Source organism: Lithobates pipiens, unplaced genomic scaffold (assembly GCF_037356315.1).
Source record: "Lithobates pipiens isolate NorthernLeopardFrog02 unplaced genomic scaffold, aLitPip1_a1.2 Scaffold_22, whole genome shotgun sequence".
NCBI lineage: Eukaryota > Metazoa > Chordata > Amphibia > Anura > Ranidae > Lithobates > Lithobates pipiens.
The window spans coordinates 100394588-100407533 of NW_027507784.1; the positions used below are offsets into that span (position 1 = coordinate 100394588).

At 43.4% G+C, this 12946-nt stretch overlaps 1 protein-coding gene across 2 annotated transcripts in view; it reads left to right on the top strand.

Annotated features, from left to right (window-relative positions):
• Window positions 1-308: 308 nt before the first annotated feature.
• HAT1 (histone acetyltransferase 1) overlaps window positions 309-12946 on the top strand; it is a 116376-nt gene continuing 103738 nt past the window's right edge. The window contains exons 1-2 of one of the 2 annotated variants that reach the window (XM_077448001.1): window positions 309-431; window positions 8228-8299. In XM_077448001.1, the coding sequence (XP_077304127.1) occupies window positions 425-431; window positions 8228-8299 (79 nt within the window). In that variant the 5' untranslated portion in view covers window positions 309-424. Of the gene's footprint in view, window positions 432-6029; window positions 6504-8227; window positions 8300-12946 lie in introns of those variants that run through there. The other variant, XM_077448000.1, reaches the window with a different exon arrangement.

Sequence of the window (12946 nt, forward strand, 5' to 3'; positions counted from 1 at the left end):
AGGGTGCGTGGGGCACACGGTGCGGTGTTGTACACGGAGGGTGCATGGGGCGCACGGTGCAGTGTTACACATAGAGGGTGTATGGGATGCACAGTGCAGTGTTGTACACGGAGGGTGTATGGGGGTGCACGGTGCGTTGTTGTACACGGAGGGTGCGTGGGGCGCACGGTGCGGTGTTGTACACGGAGGGTGTATGGGGGTGCACGGTGCGTTGTTGTACACGGAGGGTGCGTGGGGCGCACGGTGCGGTGTTGTACACGGAGGGTGCGTGGAATGCGCGGTGCGGTGTTGTACGTATGGGATGTATAGTACAACCAATGTTGTACACTGAGGGCTGGTCGGGCTGTGATGGAAGCGGAAACACGTCATGGGTGATGCGGGCGGGCTGATTGGCTGTGGTTGACAGTGAGGTAGATGATCGGACATGGCGGGTAAGTTCTAGCGGGTGTTGTGTGGCTGGTAAGCGGAGGACACAGGAGCAGAGAGCCCCTCAGCGGGTCACACTAGAGGGGGGGAGAGCGGTGCTGGGTCCGGGGAGGGGGCAGGGCTTTACTCTCACACCGTACATCGCCTGACCACCTGTACATTCTCCCGCCAAATCCACACTGCTGGCTGAAGGGAGCCTGTGTACCGTGCCAGGCCTGACCGAGGGGAACTACAAGGTCCAGTATGTCCCACCACCAGGGGAGGCCTGTGTATACTGCATGAGGGGGGACTACAGGGCCCAACACGTCCAGCCAACAGGGGAGCCTGTGTATAATGCCTGAGGGGCACTACAGGGACCAGCATGTCCCAGGAACGGCCTGTGTATTCTGCCTGAGGGGCACTACAGAGACCAGCATGCCCTACCAACAAGTGGGGCCTGTTTATGCTGCCTGAGGCACCCTACAGGGCTCAACATGTCCTACCAACAAGTGGAGGCCTGTGTGTACTGCCTGATGGGCACTACAGGGCCCAACATGTCTGGGGGAGTCTGTATGAACTGTCTAATGTGGCATTGCATGGCTCAGCTAATATAAGAGTGTTTGTGTACACTGCCCATTCTGCTCTGTGGCATTACAAGTCTCAGCAGTGCAGGAGAGCGGGTGTACACTGCCAGATCTCAGCTCTGCTTTATCTGGCACTACAAGGCCCAGCCACCTATTGAGAGCCTATGTGCTCTGCCTCCTGTGGCACTACATGGCTCAGCATGTCCTAGTAATGGAGGAGAGTATGCACTGCTACATCCCGGCTTTCCTTCAGTGTCACTGCAAGTTCCAGCATATCCTAAGAGATAAACATGCCGACATTTAGATGGGATACGCCAGGTTGACTATATCTGTGGTGGATGTCCAGTCAAAACCAAACGGCCTAAACCTGCCCCCATTCTAAGCCCTATATATACCAGGGGTATTGAATGAAAATTCCAGTCAGTAAGATATTCTTCCAGCAGAGGTCCAAATTACAGGAGGCAGCAAGCTTGTGATTTGTCCCTAGGACCGCACTGCATTCTAGCAACCAACGACCTGCTTGTTAACTCTTCAGCCCCTTTCTTGCCTCCTGCTCCTGGCCATTGTTGGCAATCTATCCTCTTCCCTGAAGCCAGCTGCGGTGAGCTGATCATGTGACTGGAGTGGAGCACGCTTAGGCCTCTTGCACACTGCAGCTTGAAAAAGCTCAGTACAGCTTTTTTTTTTTTTTTTTTAACTGAGCCCATTAATTGTAATGTGCCTATGCCCACAGGCTCATAAACGAGCACCGTGCAGTCTTCAGTATATTTTTTTTTTTAGAAAAATCATCTTTTTTTTCATCATTAAATGTCTAATTATTTTTCAGAATGAGAACGTGATAATAAATGTTCGCATTTGCACAAAAATGCACGAACACATATGTGCTAATACAACCAATGCTCCAATAGGAGTTTCATGTGCAAGAGGCCTTAGATTGGGGATGTATAGGCTGTCCTTTACAGGGTAGTTAAAAGCCAAATTGACCCTTTTTTGAGAAAGAAAAAGTCACATATCTTTGCAGGAAACAAAATTTATTGCATTTATTATTTTTTTTCCTTTGGAGCTTGCAACGCATTGCACCTGTGATCAGTGGTTTAGCGGTGCAGTGTCAGGATCCTGCAGACAAGCCCTGCAGCTTTCTGTTTGTACCTCTGATACGGGCTGATTGTTTACAAGTTGCAGGGCTTGCAAAAGAACTACGGTAATAACTATGTGCAAAATACAGTGTAAAATAGTAGTAATGAAGATCACTATTACTGAGTCATCAGTCTATAAACAAATCATTAGTCCAAAGATTTAAAAATACAATAATGGGATGGCAAGGGGCCGGCTGCTGTCCTCAGAGAGTAGGCTCTGTACCCAGAAAGATGAGAGAACACCGGAAGCATCACTTAAGTGTAGTATTAAAATCAGGGCTTTAATGGCAAGGTACACATTCACATTTACAAGAAGCAAGAGAAACATAAGCTCATCTGTATCGGTGGTCCCGGGGGGCTCCTCGTATCTGGAGCAGGTGCCAGTACGTGGCTGTATTGTTTGTAGGTCCGTAGTACGTCCTGTGGCCACCAGGAAGGGGACCAAACCATCGTGGAATGCATGGAAGTTGCGTCACAAATAGCGGGATCACATCCGAGCAGAGCTGTCGCAGAAAGAGGACGGGCTTGCAGGCTACGTGCTCGGAGCACCAGCTCCTTCTTATTGGCTTATGTTTTTCTTGCTGCTTGTATGTGTGTATGTGTACGTTGCCAATAAAGCCCTGATTTTAATACTACTTAGGTGGCGCTTCTGGTGTTCTCTCTTACAAAAGAACTACGAGAGGGTTCATGAGCACCCTCACAATCCATTCGGAACTACAAGCTGTCAGCTGCTATTGTACTTGTAGTTCTCTCATTCACAGATCTCTGTCAATGAATGACACGGCCGAGCCCTGCACCGCCATGCTATTTTCAAAATGTGACGGTGGATGCGGGGAGAAGAACCCCTGTCTGCTGTCACGGGGCAGGTCTGAAGCATGTTACACCCGAATTATGGATGTAAGGTGAACTTATCCTTTAGCATAGGCCTTAGAATGGGGGAGCTCAATGCCCAGATTATCAATGTAAATGTACAGTCGCTGGATAACTGACAGCGCTGAGGAAAGGAAATGCCGATAACTGCCATTTGTATACATGTGATGAGCTGTGATTGGACACAGCTGATATGGTAAAGGGACGACGTGATGGGGGGCGGGGCGCATCCCGTCCCACTGCTTGTAATAACAGCTGAGCCACAATGGTTGTTATTACAATAAAGCTTACCAGTCGCTCTAAAGAACGGTATCGGGGTGATGCCTGCAGCTGCAAGCATCACCCTGATAAAACCCCTTGAAGCAATATCTGTCAGTTTTTTGACCGATGCCGATACTTCTAAAAAAAAAAAAAAAAGTGCCTTTATTTTTTACTTGGAGCATGGAAAGCATTGCACCCGCTATCAGCAGATCGTGGGTTCCATGCAGGACTCCTGCAAACTTGTCAGTGTATCTGTCTGCTCGTACGGACAGTCAGGAAGAGACAGCGAACTACAAGAGTGCTCAACAGCGCCCTGGTAGTTAATTGAGAACTGCAAGCCGGAAAGGCTGTGTTTGTACTTGTAGTTCTCCATTCACAGAACTCTGTGAATGATGACAGCGTGTGGGGGGAGAAGATTCCTCGCTTGCTGTCACTTGATGCAGTGGAGAGGGCAGAATGTTACATGTTCCACTCTAAAAACAGGAGGAACATATAACATGTTCCCAAACGTGAACTTACCCTTGTTTTCAAAAGAACAAGCTCTCCTGCAGATGCATCAGTTAAAGGGATGAGGCAAACCATTCCACACTAGCAGGGGTGCTTACAATGGTCCGTTTTTATTTATGTAAAACCTTTATTCCAAAAGACAAAATTAAATTGTTTCTGTAATTGCTTATAAAGTATAAGCTGGAGTTTGGCTTCCATTTGTAAGGGTAAATAAATATGCTAGAATACATCTAAAACTCCTCTACCCCCTGACTGACAATGCTGTAGTACAAAGGTGCTCCTTCATTCAGACTGGAGGCACTCTAATACAGCAGGCGTTTTACTTGTCAGTTCACCAGATGGATTCTGATTGGTCAGCACCATCCATGTGATGGCACTGACCAATTAGAATCTTTGTTGGCAGCAGTGGGGATTTCATATCCCCAGACTGGTAGATGGGCTTGCGGGAGCCCTAACAGCTCAGATTCTCTGTAAAGGTGATTAACGCTTTAAGGCTGGGTTCACACCATCGTCGCATGCGTTGCCCAGCAGGGGTCCAGTGCGTTTTGTTTCAGGTCAGATTTCCGCACTAATTTTTGAGTGAATTCAGACCTGAAATGGACCAACAGATGCACAGGACTCCTGTGCAAATTCTCACTGGAGCCGCAGTGGAAATGTGAACCGGCTTCATAGAGAGCCGGTCAAAATCTCCTGCTACCACATCCAATTAGCAATGGTGTGAACCCGGCCTAAAGCGGTATTAAATCAAAAAATGTGATACCGCAGCTTACCATTCATTAGATATGGTGGCTGCATTCGTTTTTTGGGCTTTTACCTGGAATATTTATTTAATGTATCACAAATACCACAGAATGACTGTCTCCAGATCAGTGCAGTATCACTATGGTAACAGTGTATTTCTCTGGTTAGTGATCAGTGACACTGTATACCATTGTAGCATACGGTGTCTCTGATCGTTGATCAGTGCATTACAATGTCACCATAGTGGCACTGCTCTGTTGAGAGTGATCCATTCATTTTTTTTTTATATTGTAAAAATAAAATAAAATTTTTAACCCCCTTAATGCTTGACTACCACACTGCAATGTGTGCAGTTGTGGCGCAGTTACAGTAAGGCCCAATTCAATGTGTTGAGCTCAGCAGGTAGTAATAGCCATTGGCAAAAAGTATGGAATCTCTTGGAAAAGGTAAATTTAACTGTTTCAGCCCCGGAAGATTTTACCCCCTTCCTGACCAGAGCACTTTTTGTGATTCGGCACTGCGTTGCTTTAACTGACAGTTGTACGACGTGGCACCCAAACAAAATTGATGTCCTTTTTTCCACAAATAGAGCTTTCTTTTGTTGGTATTTGATCAGCCCTGCGTGTTTATTTATTTATTATTTTTTTGCGCTATAAACAAAAAAAGAGCAACAATTTTGAAAAAAACGCATTCTTTTACATTTTGCTATATCCCCCAAAAATATATAAAAAGTTTTTTTTCCCCTCAGTTTAGGCCGATATGTATTCTTCTACATATTTTTGGTTAAAAAAAATAGCAATAAGTGTTTAGTTTGCGCAAAAGTTATTGCGTTTACAAAATGTGGGATAGCTTTATGGCATTTTTAGAATTTTTTTTTTTTTTTTTTTTTATCGTGACGGCGACGTTATGGAAAACGCGTCAGACATTTTTGGACCATTGTCATTTATACAGCAATCAGTGCTATACAAATGCACAGATTTCTGTGTAAATGGCAGTGAAGGGGTTAACCACTAGGGAGCAGTGTAAGAGTTAAGTGTGTCCTGGGGCGTGTTTCTAACTGTGGGGGGCATGGCTTCATGTGACATGTCACTGATCTCTGCTCCTGATCACAGAGAGCAGAGATCAGTGACACTCACTAGGCAGAACGGGGAGATGCTTGTTTATATTAGCATCTCCCTGTGAGGCGATTGCGGGTATCCCCGCGGTGATAGTCCGCGGGTCCCGCGACCCCGACTCACGGAGGTCCTGTCCGGCGCGCACGCGATGGCACGGCGGCAAATTTAAAGGGACGTGCCTGTACGCCCATTTGCCTTTCCGTGACATTCTGCCGACTTACATCGGCGTGCACTGGTCGGGAACTGGTTAATTGTGTAGAAGAAAAAGGAATCGCAGACATGCCTCCAAAACTATTTTTAATTAACATTCCAACCTTCTGGCTTTAAAAAAACAAAACAAAAAAAACGTAGTCAATTGCAACTGTTTTTGCAGATCAAGCAGAGGAAAAAAAAATGGAATCACTCAATACTGAGGAAAATATTATGGAATCACCATGTACTTTGCGGTTCTAAAACAAACATCTGCATCAGATTACATCTGCTAATTAGTCTGGAGTTAAAGAGTGCGTGCACACCCTGGTGAACTGTTGCACCAACCTGATTGACATGAATCATGGCTCCAACACGAGAGATGTCAGTTGAAACAAAGGAGAGGATTATAAAACTTCTTCAAGATGGAAAATCCTCACGGAATGTTGCCAATGATATTGGTTGTTCCCAGTCAGCTGTGTCTAAAATCTGGACCAAGTATAAATCAAATGGGAAGGTTGTTAAAGGGAAGCGTACTGGTAGACCAAGGAAGACCTCAAAGTGCCAAGATAGAAAACTAAAAGAAATATGCCTTGAAAACAGAAAATGCACAACAAAACAAATGAGGAACAAATGGTCAGAACTTGGAGTCAATGTCTGTGACCGAACTGTAAGACATCGCCTAAAGGAAATGGGTAAAAATGCGACTAAACCATGGAGTTTTACCTCTAGTGTAAACTAGCCCTTACACACTCACCACCACACCTTTGCAGCCAGTGACCGTGTCCCTGAACACTGCCACATCAGTCCCAGTATTATTCTGAGGACTTGATTCAGAACGGGGCATATTAATGTGTACTGCATGCGAGGGGCCATGCTTTCCCACGCAGGGATACTCAGGCGTTCTGTGCATCCCGTTCCATTTATGTCTATTGGGACACGGTGTCCACGCGGATGCAGCTGTTTCTTCCAATCTGACGTCCATAGAGGTGCAAGACCTGAAAGCAGTCAGGTTAGGAACAGCGGCTGTGTCCTTTAACCACTTCAGCTCTGGGAGGATTTACCCCCTTAATGCCAGGCCATTTTTTTGCAGTACGGCACTGCGTTGCCCGGTGGCGGGGTAGGAGGGCCTGAGCGGAGAGATATCCCGGAAGTTGGGGTGGTAATCTTTCAAACAGGTACCCCCCCCCCCCCCGAAAGGTGCAAAATATGGCAGCAGGGAGGGGGGAGGCAGGAAGCATACAAGCGGAGCTTCCCCTTTTCTGTGGAGCTCAGTTTTAAAGTTTGTGATACACAATATACAGTGGCTGGTACATAATCAGTTCAGAAAAAGTCTCTTAATGTGATCTCCCCATATTGGAAGGAGTAGCAGAATGTGTTTTTGGGTGAAATTTTAGGTATGCCCATGCTGTGTGTGAAAAATATCTTATAAAAATGATAACTTGTAAATAAAAAAATAAAAATGTAAAAATTATTTTCATCCTGCACTTTGAAAAAATCTGGTGCAAAAAAATGAAGTCTTTGAAATACTCGCCGGGCCTCTTAAAAAATACATTGGGATATTTAATCTCCAAATTGTGCTCAGTACATTTTCAATTTCTTTCCACAATTTATAAAAACTTTTGGCAAAAATACCAAAAGACTCTTAGAATGTACGTTGGGTGGTTGATTTCCAAAATGGGGTGAAGGTCTGACACGTGGTATCCCCATACTCAGGAAGAGTTGCTGAATGTGTTTTGGGGTGCAATTGAAAGTATGCCTATGCTGTGCGTGAGGAACACCTTGTTAAATTGAAAATGTTGTGGGAAAAACATGTCACTAAATACCTTGGACTGTCTAGTTTCCAAAAAGGGGATATTTGGTGGGGTATTTGTATTGTTCCTGGCATTTTAGGGCCACAAGAAATTATCCGGGCATTACATCAGGATAGATAAACTTTCACATCTATATACCATAGTTTGTAGACGCTATAGTTTTCACATAGACTATATAATAATTCACTGATTTGGGTTTTTGTTTTGTTTTTGTTTTTTAACCAAAGAAATGTAGCAGAAATACATTTTGGCATAAATCGATGAAGAAAGATTATTTGCAAAATGTAATAAAATTATATTTTTTTCAAAATTTTCATTTTATTTTTTTATATAGCAAAAAAAAAAAAAAACCCCAGTGGTGATTAAATACTAATTAAAAAAAGGTTTATCTGTCGCCAAAAAAAGGTAAAATGAATATGGGGACAGTGTTGCATGACTGAGTAATTGTCATTCCAAGTGTGAGAGTGTCGAAATCTGAAAAATGGCCTGGGCAGGAAGGGAGTGAAAGTGTCCAGTATTGAGGTTGTTAATCTTGCTGTTTTAGTTTTTAAACCTGAACATAATCATGCTTCTCAGTGATTTATTTTTTTGTCTTTTTATTTTAGGCCTCAGTGCTATGGAGAAGAAGCTTGCTGAGTACAAGTGTAACACAAATGAAGCCATTAAATTGAAATTAGGTGTGTTTATTAGATGTCATTTAAATAAAACTTGTCACTACTAGAAGGACCCTTAGGCTGCTTTCACACTGGGGCGGTGCGGGCGTCGGCGGTAAAGCGCCGCTATTTTTAGCGGCGCTTTACCGTAGTTTTAGCGGCGGTCTGCCGGGCGCTAGCGGGGTGGTTTTAACCCCCGCTAGCGGCCGAAAAAGGGTTAAACCCGCCCGCAAAGCGCCGCTTTGCCGACGGTATTGCCGCGCTGTCCCATTGATTTCAATGGGTAGGAGCAGTTTAGGAGCGGTGAATACACCGCTCCTTCACCGCTCCAAAGATGCGGCTAGCAGGACTTTTTTCACTGTCCTCCAGCGCACCGCCCCAGTGTGAAAGCCCTCCGGCTTTCACACTGGAGTGAAAGGGGCCGTTTTTTTTCAGGCGCTATTTTTAGCGCTGTAACGCCTGAATACCGCCCCAGTGTGAAAGCAGCCTTACAATTATAGACTGGGCTCTGCTTAGTTGTTTCAGAAATGTTGCTGCCCACCTTTCCACAATGCATACCTAGAACCTCCATCAATACGTGATTTCTTTGTAGTGTTGCTTAGAACAGAGACATTTACCAAACCCAGTGGTACTATTAAACACAGGTGTTGCCTAGTCTTTATATTCTTGGTAGTTGGATGTAGTTACAGATATAGAAAGAGAAAAAGTGTGTGACAGTTACAGTTATGTTAAAGTATAACTAAAGGCAAAACTTTTTTTACTTAGTTTGGATAGAGGGAAGAAGGAATGCTTGTCAGGTTTTTATTGCTGTCAGTGCCCCCGTTAGGGAGATTCACGCTCTGTTTGTCCTGTTTACCATTATCATTGAAAGTAAAAGAAAATACAAAATCTTGGGTTGTCCCCTGAAAAGTAATAGAGGGTAAATCATCCAATGGGGTTCTGATGACCTGGGGGTCCCCAAGAAATTCCCTTAACTTGCAGTACTTTCCCTCTCACTTCCTGTTTTGGCTATGGGGCAGGACGTGGAGGGAAATCTCCATAATAGGACAAAGTTGGTGGAAAAAAAAAAACTAGCAGGAGTTATAACACTATCTTAATCTAGCAACATTAAAAAAAAAAAAAAGTTTTGCATATAGTTCTACTTTAAGTACACTTATGTAAAAGTGTTTTTATGTAGATCTGTTGAATGTGCATGTGTTCATCTGTGGACAGATTTGTTGGTACCTTTTCACGAAAAAAAAAAACAACCCTTCATTTTTCTTAAACCATTTGAGAGTGATAAAATAATTTGCATGCATCATTGTTTCATATTTAATTTAAAAAAGTAGATTTTTGCTTTTTGTTTTTGATTCAACAGAATATTTTATATAAATGATATGGGGAAAAAAAGGATGCAACCTTTGGAGGCAGTCACTGCAAACAAGCGATTTCTGTAGCTCTCAATGAGACTTTGGTACCTGCCAACAGATATTTTGTCCCACTCTTGAGCAATCTCTTTCAAATGTCTCAAGTTTTAGGCTGCATTAACACCTGAGCGTTTTCAGCTCAAACACTCCTAAAAAGCCCAACAAGCAAAATCCCATTAATTTCAATAGCACCTGTTCACATCTGAGCATTTTGTTACCTGAAGCAAAATGCCTGAAGGACTTCCTAAGCTCAAAAAAATAACGTGAGTTTCTTTGGGGCAGATTACTGGTCTTTTTCTGCCATTTACATTGGCGACCTGAACAAAATTACGGTAAAAATGCAAATGCAGCCTGGTGGAAGCCTTCTCAAGATGAGGCAGTTTTCAGGTGTTTTAGCGCTAGAAATAGCCTCTAAAAAGCAACTGAAAACTGCTTCCCATTCATTGCAATGAGTGATTTCACGCCCGGGCGGTGCGCTTGTGGGACGTTGGAAAAAGTCCTGCAAGCAGCATTTTTGGTGCGGCTAGCGTTCCCAAATGCCCCTGCCCATTGAAATGAATGGGCAGTGCTTCCAAAGCACCTTAAAAGATTTTTAAAAGCACTGCCAAACTGGACCTTTTTTTTTTTTTTTTTTAAGGTTACGTTGTCGCGTGACCTTAAATCTGCCCCGCTGATGCCCCTTAAAAAAAAGCACTGCAAAAATAACCGCGCTTTAGCGTTACGGCGCTGCAGTGTGAAAAGGGTCATATGTTTCAGCTTAAGAAAGTGACTTAAGTATGGCTGAGAACAGATCATTGAAAAATTCCTATTTATCTATGTGTTTTCAGTTACCGTATTTATCGGCGTATAATACGCACTTTTCCCCCCTTAAAATCGGGGGAAAGTTGTGGGTGCGTGTTATACGCCGATCCCCACTGTCTGCGATCAAAAAATACCGAGCGCGGCCGAAAAATACCGAGCTGATTGCTCGGCTCTGCTCGTAGTCCCGCCTCCCTGCTGTTTCTCTAGCGAGCGCTGCCGAAAAAGACTGAGCCGTCTGTACTGTGTACTCGGCTCGGCTCGAGCGGAGCCCAGCCGAATACACAGTACAGACGGCTTGGTCTTTTTCGGCAGCGCTCGCTAGAGAAACAGCAGGGAGGTGGGACTACGAGCGGAGCCAAGCAAGTTGGCTCGGTATTTTTCGGCGGCGCTCGGTCTGTCTCGGCGGTGGGAAATTTAAACATGGGCAAGGCTGCAAACGGCGCTGGCCAAGCTGCAATTGACACTGATCATTCTGCAATGATGAACAAGGCTGCAGATGCACACTGATAAGGCTGCATTGACTGACATTTAAATGTAAGTTTTTTATTTTTTTTTTTTTTTTTTTTTTTTTCCCTTAAACTTCCCTCCTAAACTTGGGGGGCGTGTTATACGCAGGTGCGTGTTATACCCCGATAAATACGGTACTATTCTGTTGGAGGGCCAGTGACCTGCGACTAAGATAGAGCAGTGTGTTTCACTCCAGAATTTCTTTATAGTCTTAAAATATGATTGTGCTCTGCACAGATTCAAGACACCCAATGACAGGTGCAGCCCCAAAATGTAACCGAGCCTCCTCCATGTTTCACAGTTTTCTTTTTGAAAGCTTAATTTTTTTCGTCTGTGAACCTAGAGCTGATATGACTTGCCAAAAAGCTCCAACTTTGTCTCATCTGTCCAAAGAAGCATTGCAATATGCAGTTTAGCAAATCCCAGTCTGGCTTTTTTATGATTTTTAATTTTTATTTTTTTTTTCCTTCCAACAGCGGCATCCCCCTTTCTCCAAATATAATTTTTTTTTAGGGCTGCCAACAAATCGTCCAGGTTATTTTAAAGTATTTTTGTAGAATAAGCAATAATGTATATACTTTCACACTTTCTTTGCATGCCAAAGGCATGCAGGTTTACATGAGGTAATTGCTTATATTTTAATCACTATTGATGAGTAGGAATGAAGCTGTAAGGATGCCAGCAATTGAGTCCATGTCTAAATGTAAAAAAAAAAAAAAAAAAAAAAAAAATTTGGTATGATGGTCTAAGTACATTTTCCCTGCTGACCTTCATTTCTTACTGCAAGTCTACCTGATGACACTAATGAAGTGAAAATCCACTAGTGTTCCTGACAGCCAGACAGTATACTGTATGAGAGGTTGTTGTTGTTTTTAAGACCTGACAGAAAAGTTAAAGGAATAAAGCACAAAATGTAATTGTATCTCTACTTTAAAGCATAGCTGTCTATCTCTGTCTGTGACCCCCATTGTGAAGATGATCTTTTCCTTTTCCTGTAATGTGGGGGAGGGGGACATGCAAATGTTAATGGAAAACGAAGGTGTGGAAAGAAATTATCAGAAGTTCTAACTTCTCACTTGTCTAAAAAGTTTTGTCTGTGTCCTATGGTGTACGCTTAAAACTGAGACATTTTTTCTCAGTTCAGTTCTCGGAGGGAGAACAAAGGAGAAGTGTTTCCTCTGAAAACGGCCGAGATCAGTGTAAAAATGGGTGTGCTGCCTATAATCTTGTGAGATATTGTGAGATTATGGTGCAGCTGAGTTCAAAAAGTGAAACTAAAGTTTAAAAGAGCATGTAATTACATGTTTTCAGACATTTGATGAGGAAGGCCCCTTTCACACTGAGGCGCTTGTAAACTGCCAGTAAAACACAGCGCTTTTGAAGAGCTTTCCATTAATTTCCATGGAGAGGGGCGTTTTTCACAGCCCTGCCCCAAAGTGAAAACATTCATTGATTTTATTGGAACTGGGTTTTCGTGAGCTTTTCAGGTGCTTTTTTTTTAGCGTGAAAGAGGTCTAATATATATATATATATATATATATATATATATATATATATATATATATATATATATATATAATTTTAACCCACTTTTGCTGATATTATGAAGAAAGAAGCCTTCTTCCTCTTATCACACCAGCTTCTCTCCCAGATTCTCCACCTCTGAGCTGGTGAATCTGGAAGGAAGATATTTCAGTGTAATGGCTGTGAGATCTTCAGATCTCACTTTAAAAAACTGCCCGTTTGTGACAGAATGGTCCTGTACTGTGATGAGAAGCGGAGAGCTCATTCTCTGCTCCTTATCTCAGCTATATAAACTGATACACCCCAGAGATCCTGAGGATCACGGCTGATCTGTTTTATAAACGGACACCTATTTTTGGAGAGATTTTTGATCGCTTCTCCTGCCTTCATAGCAAGTGGAAATCTCCCTAACAGGACACGACAAAGAACCATG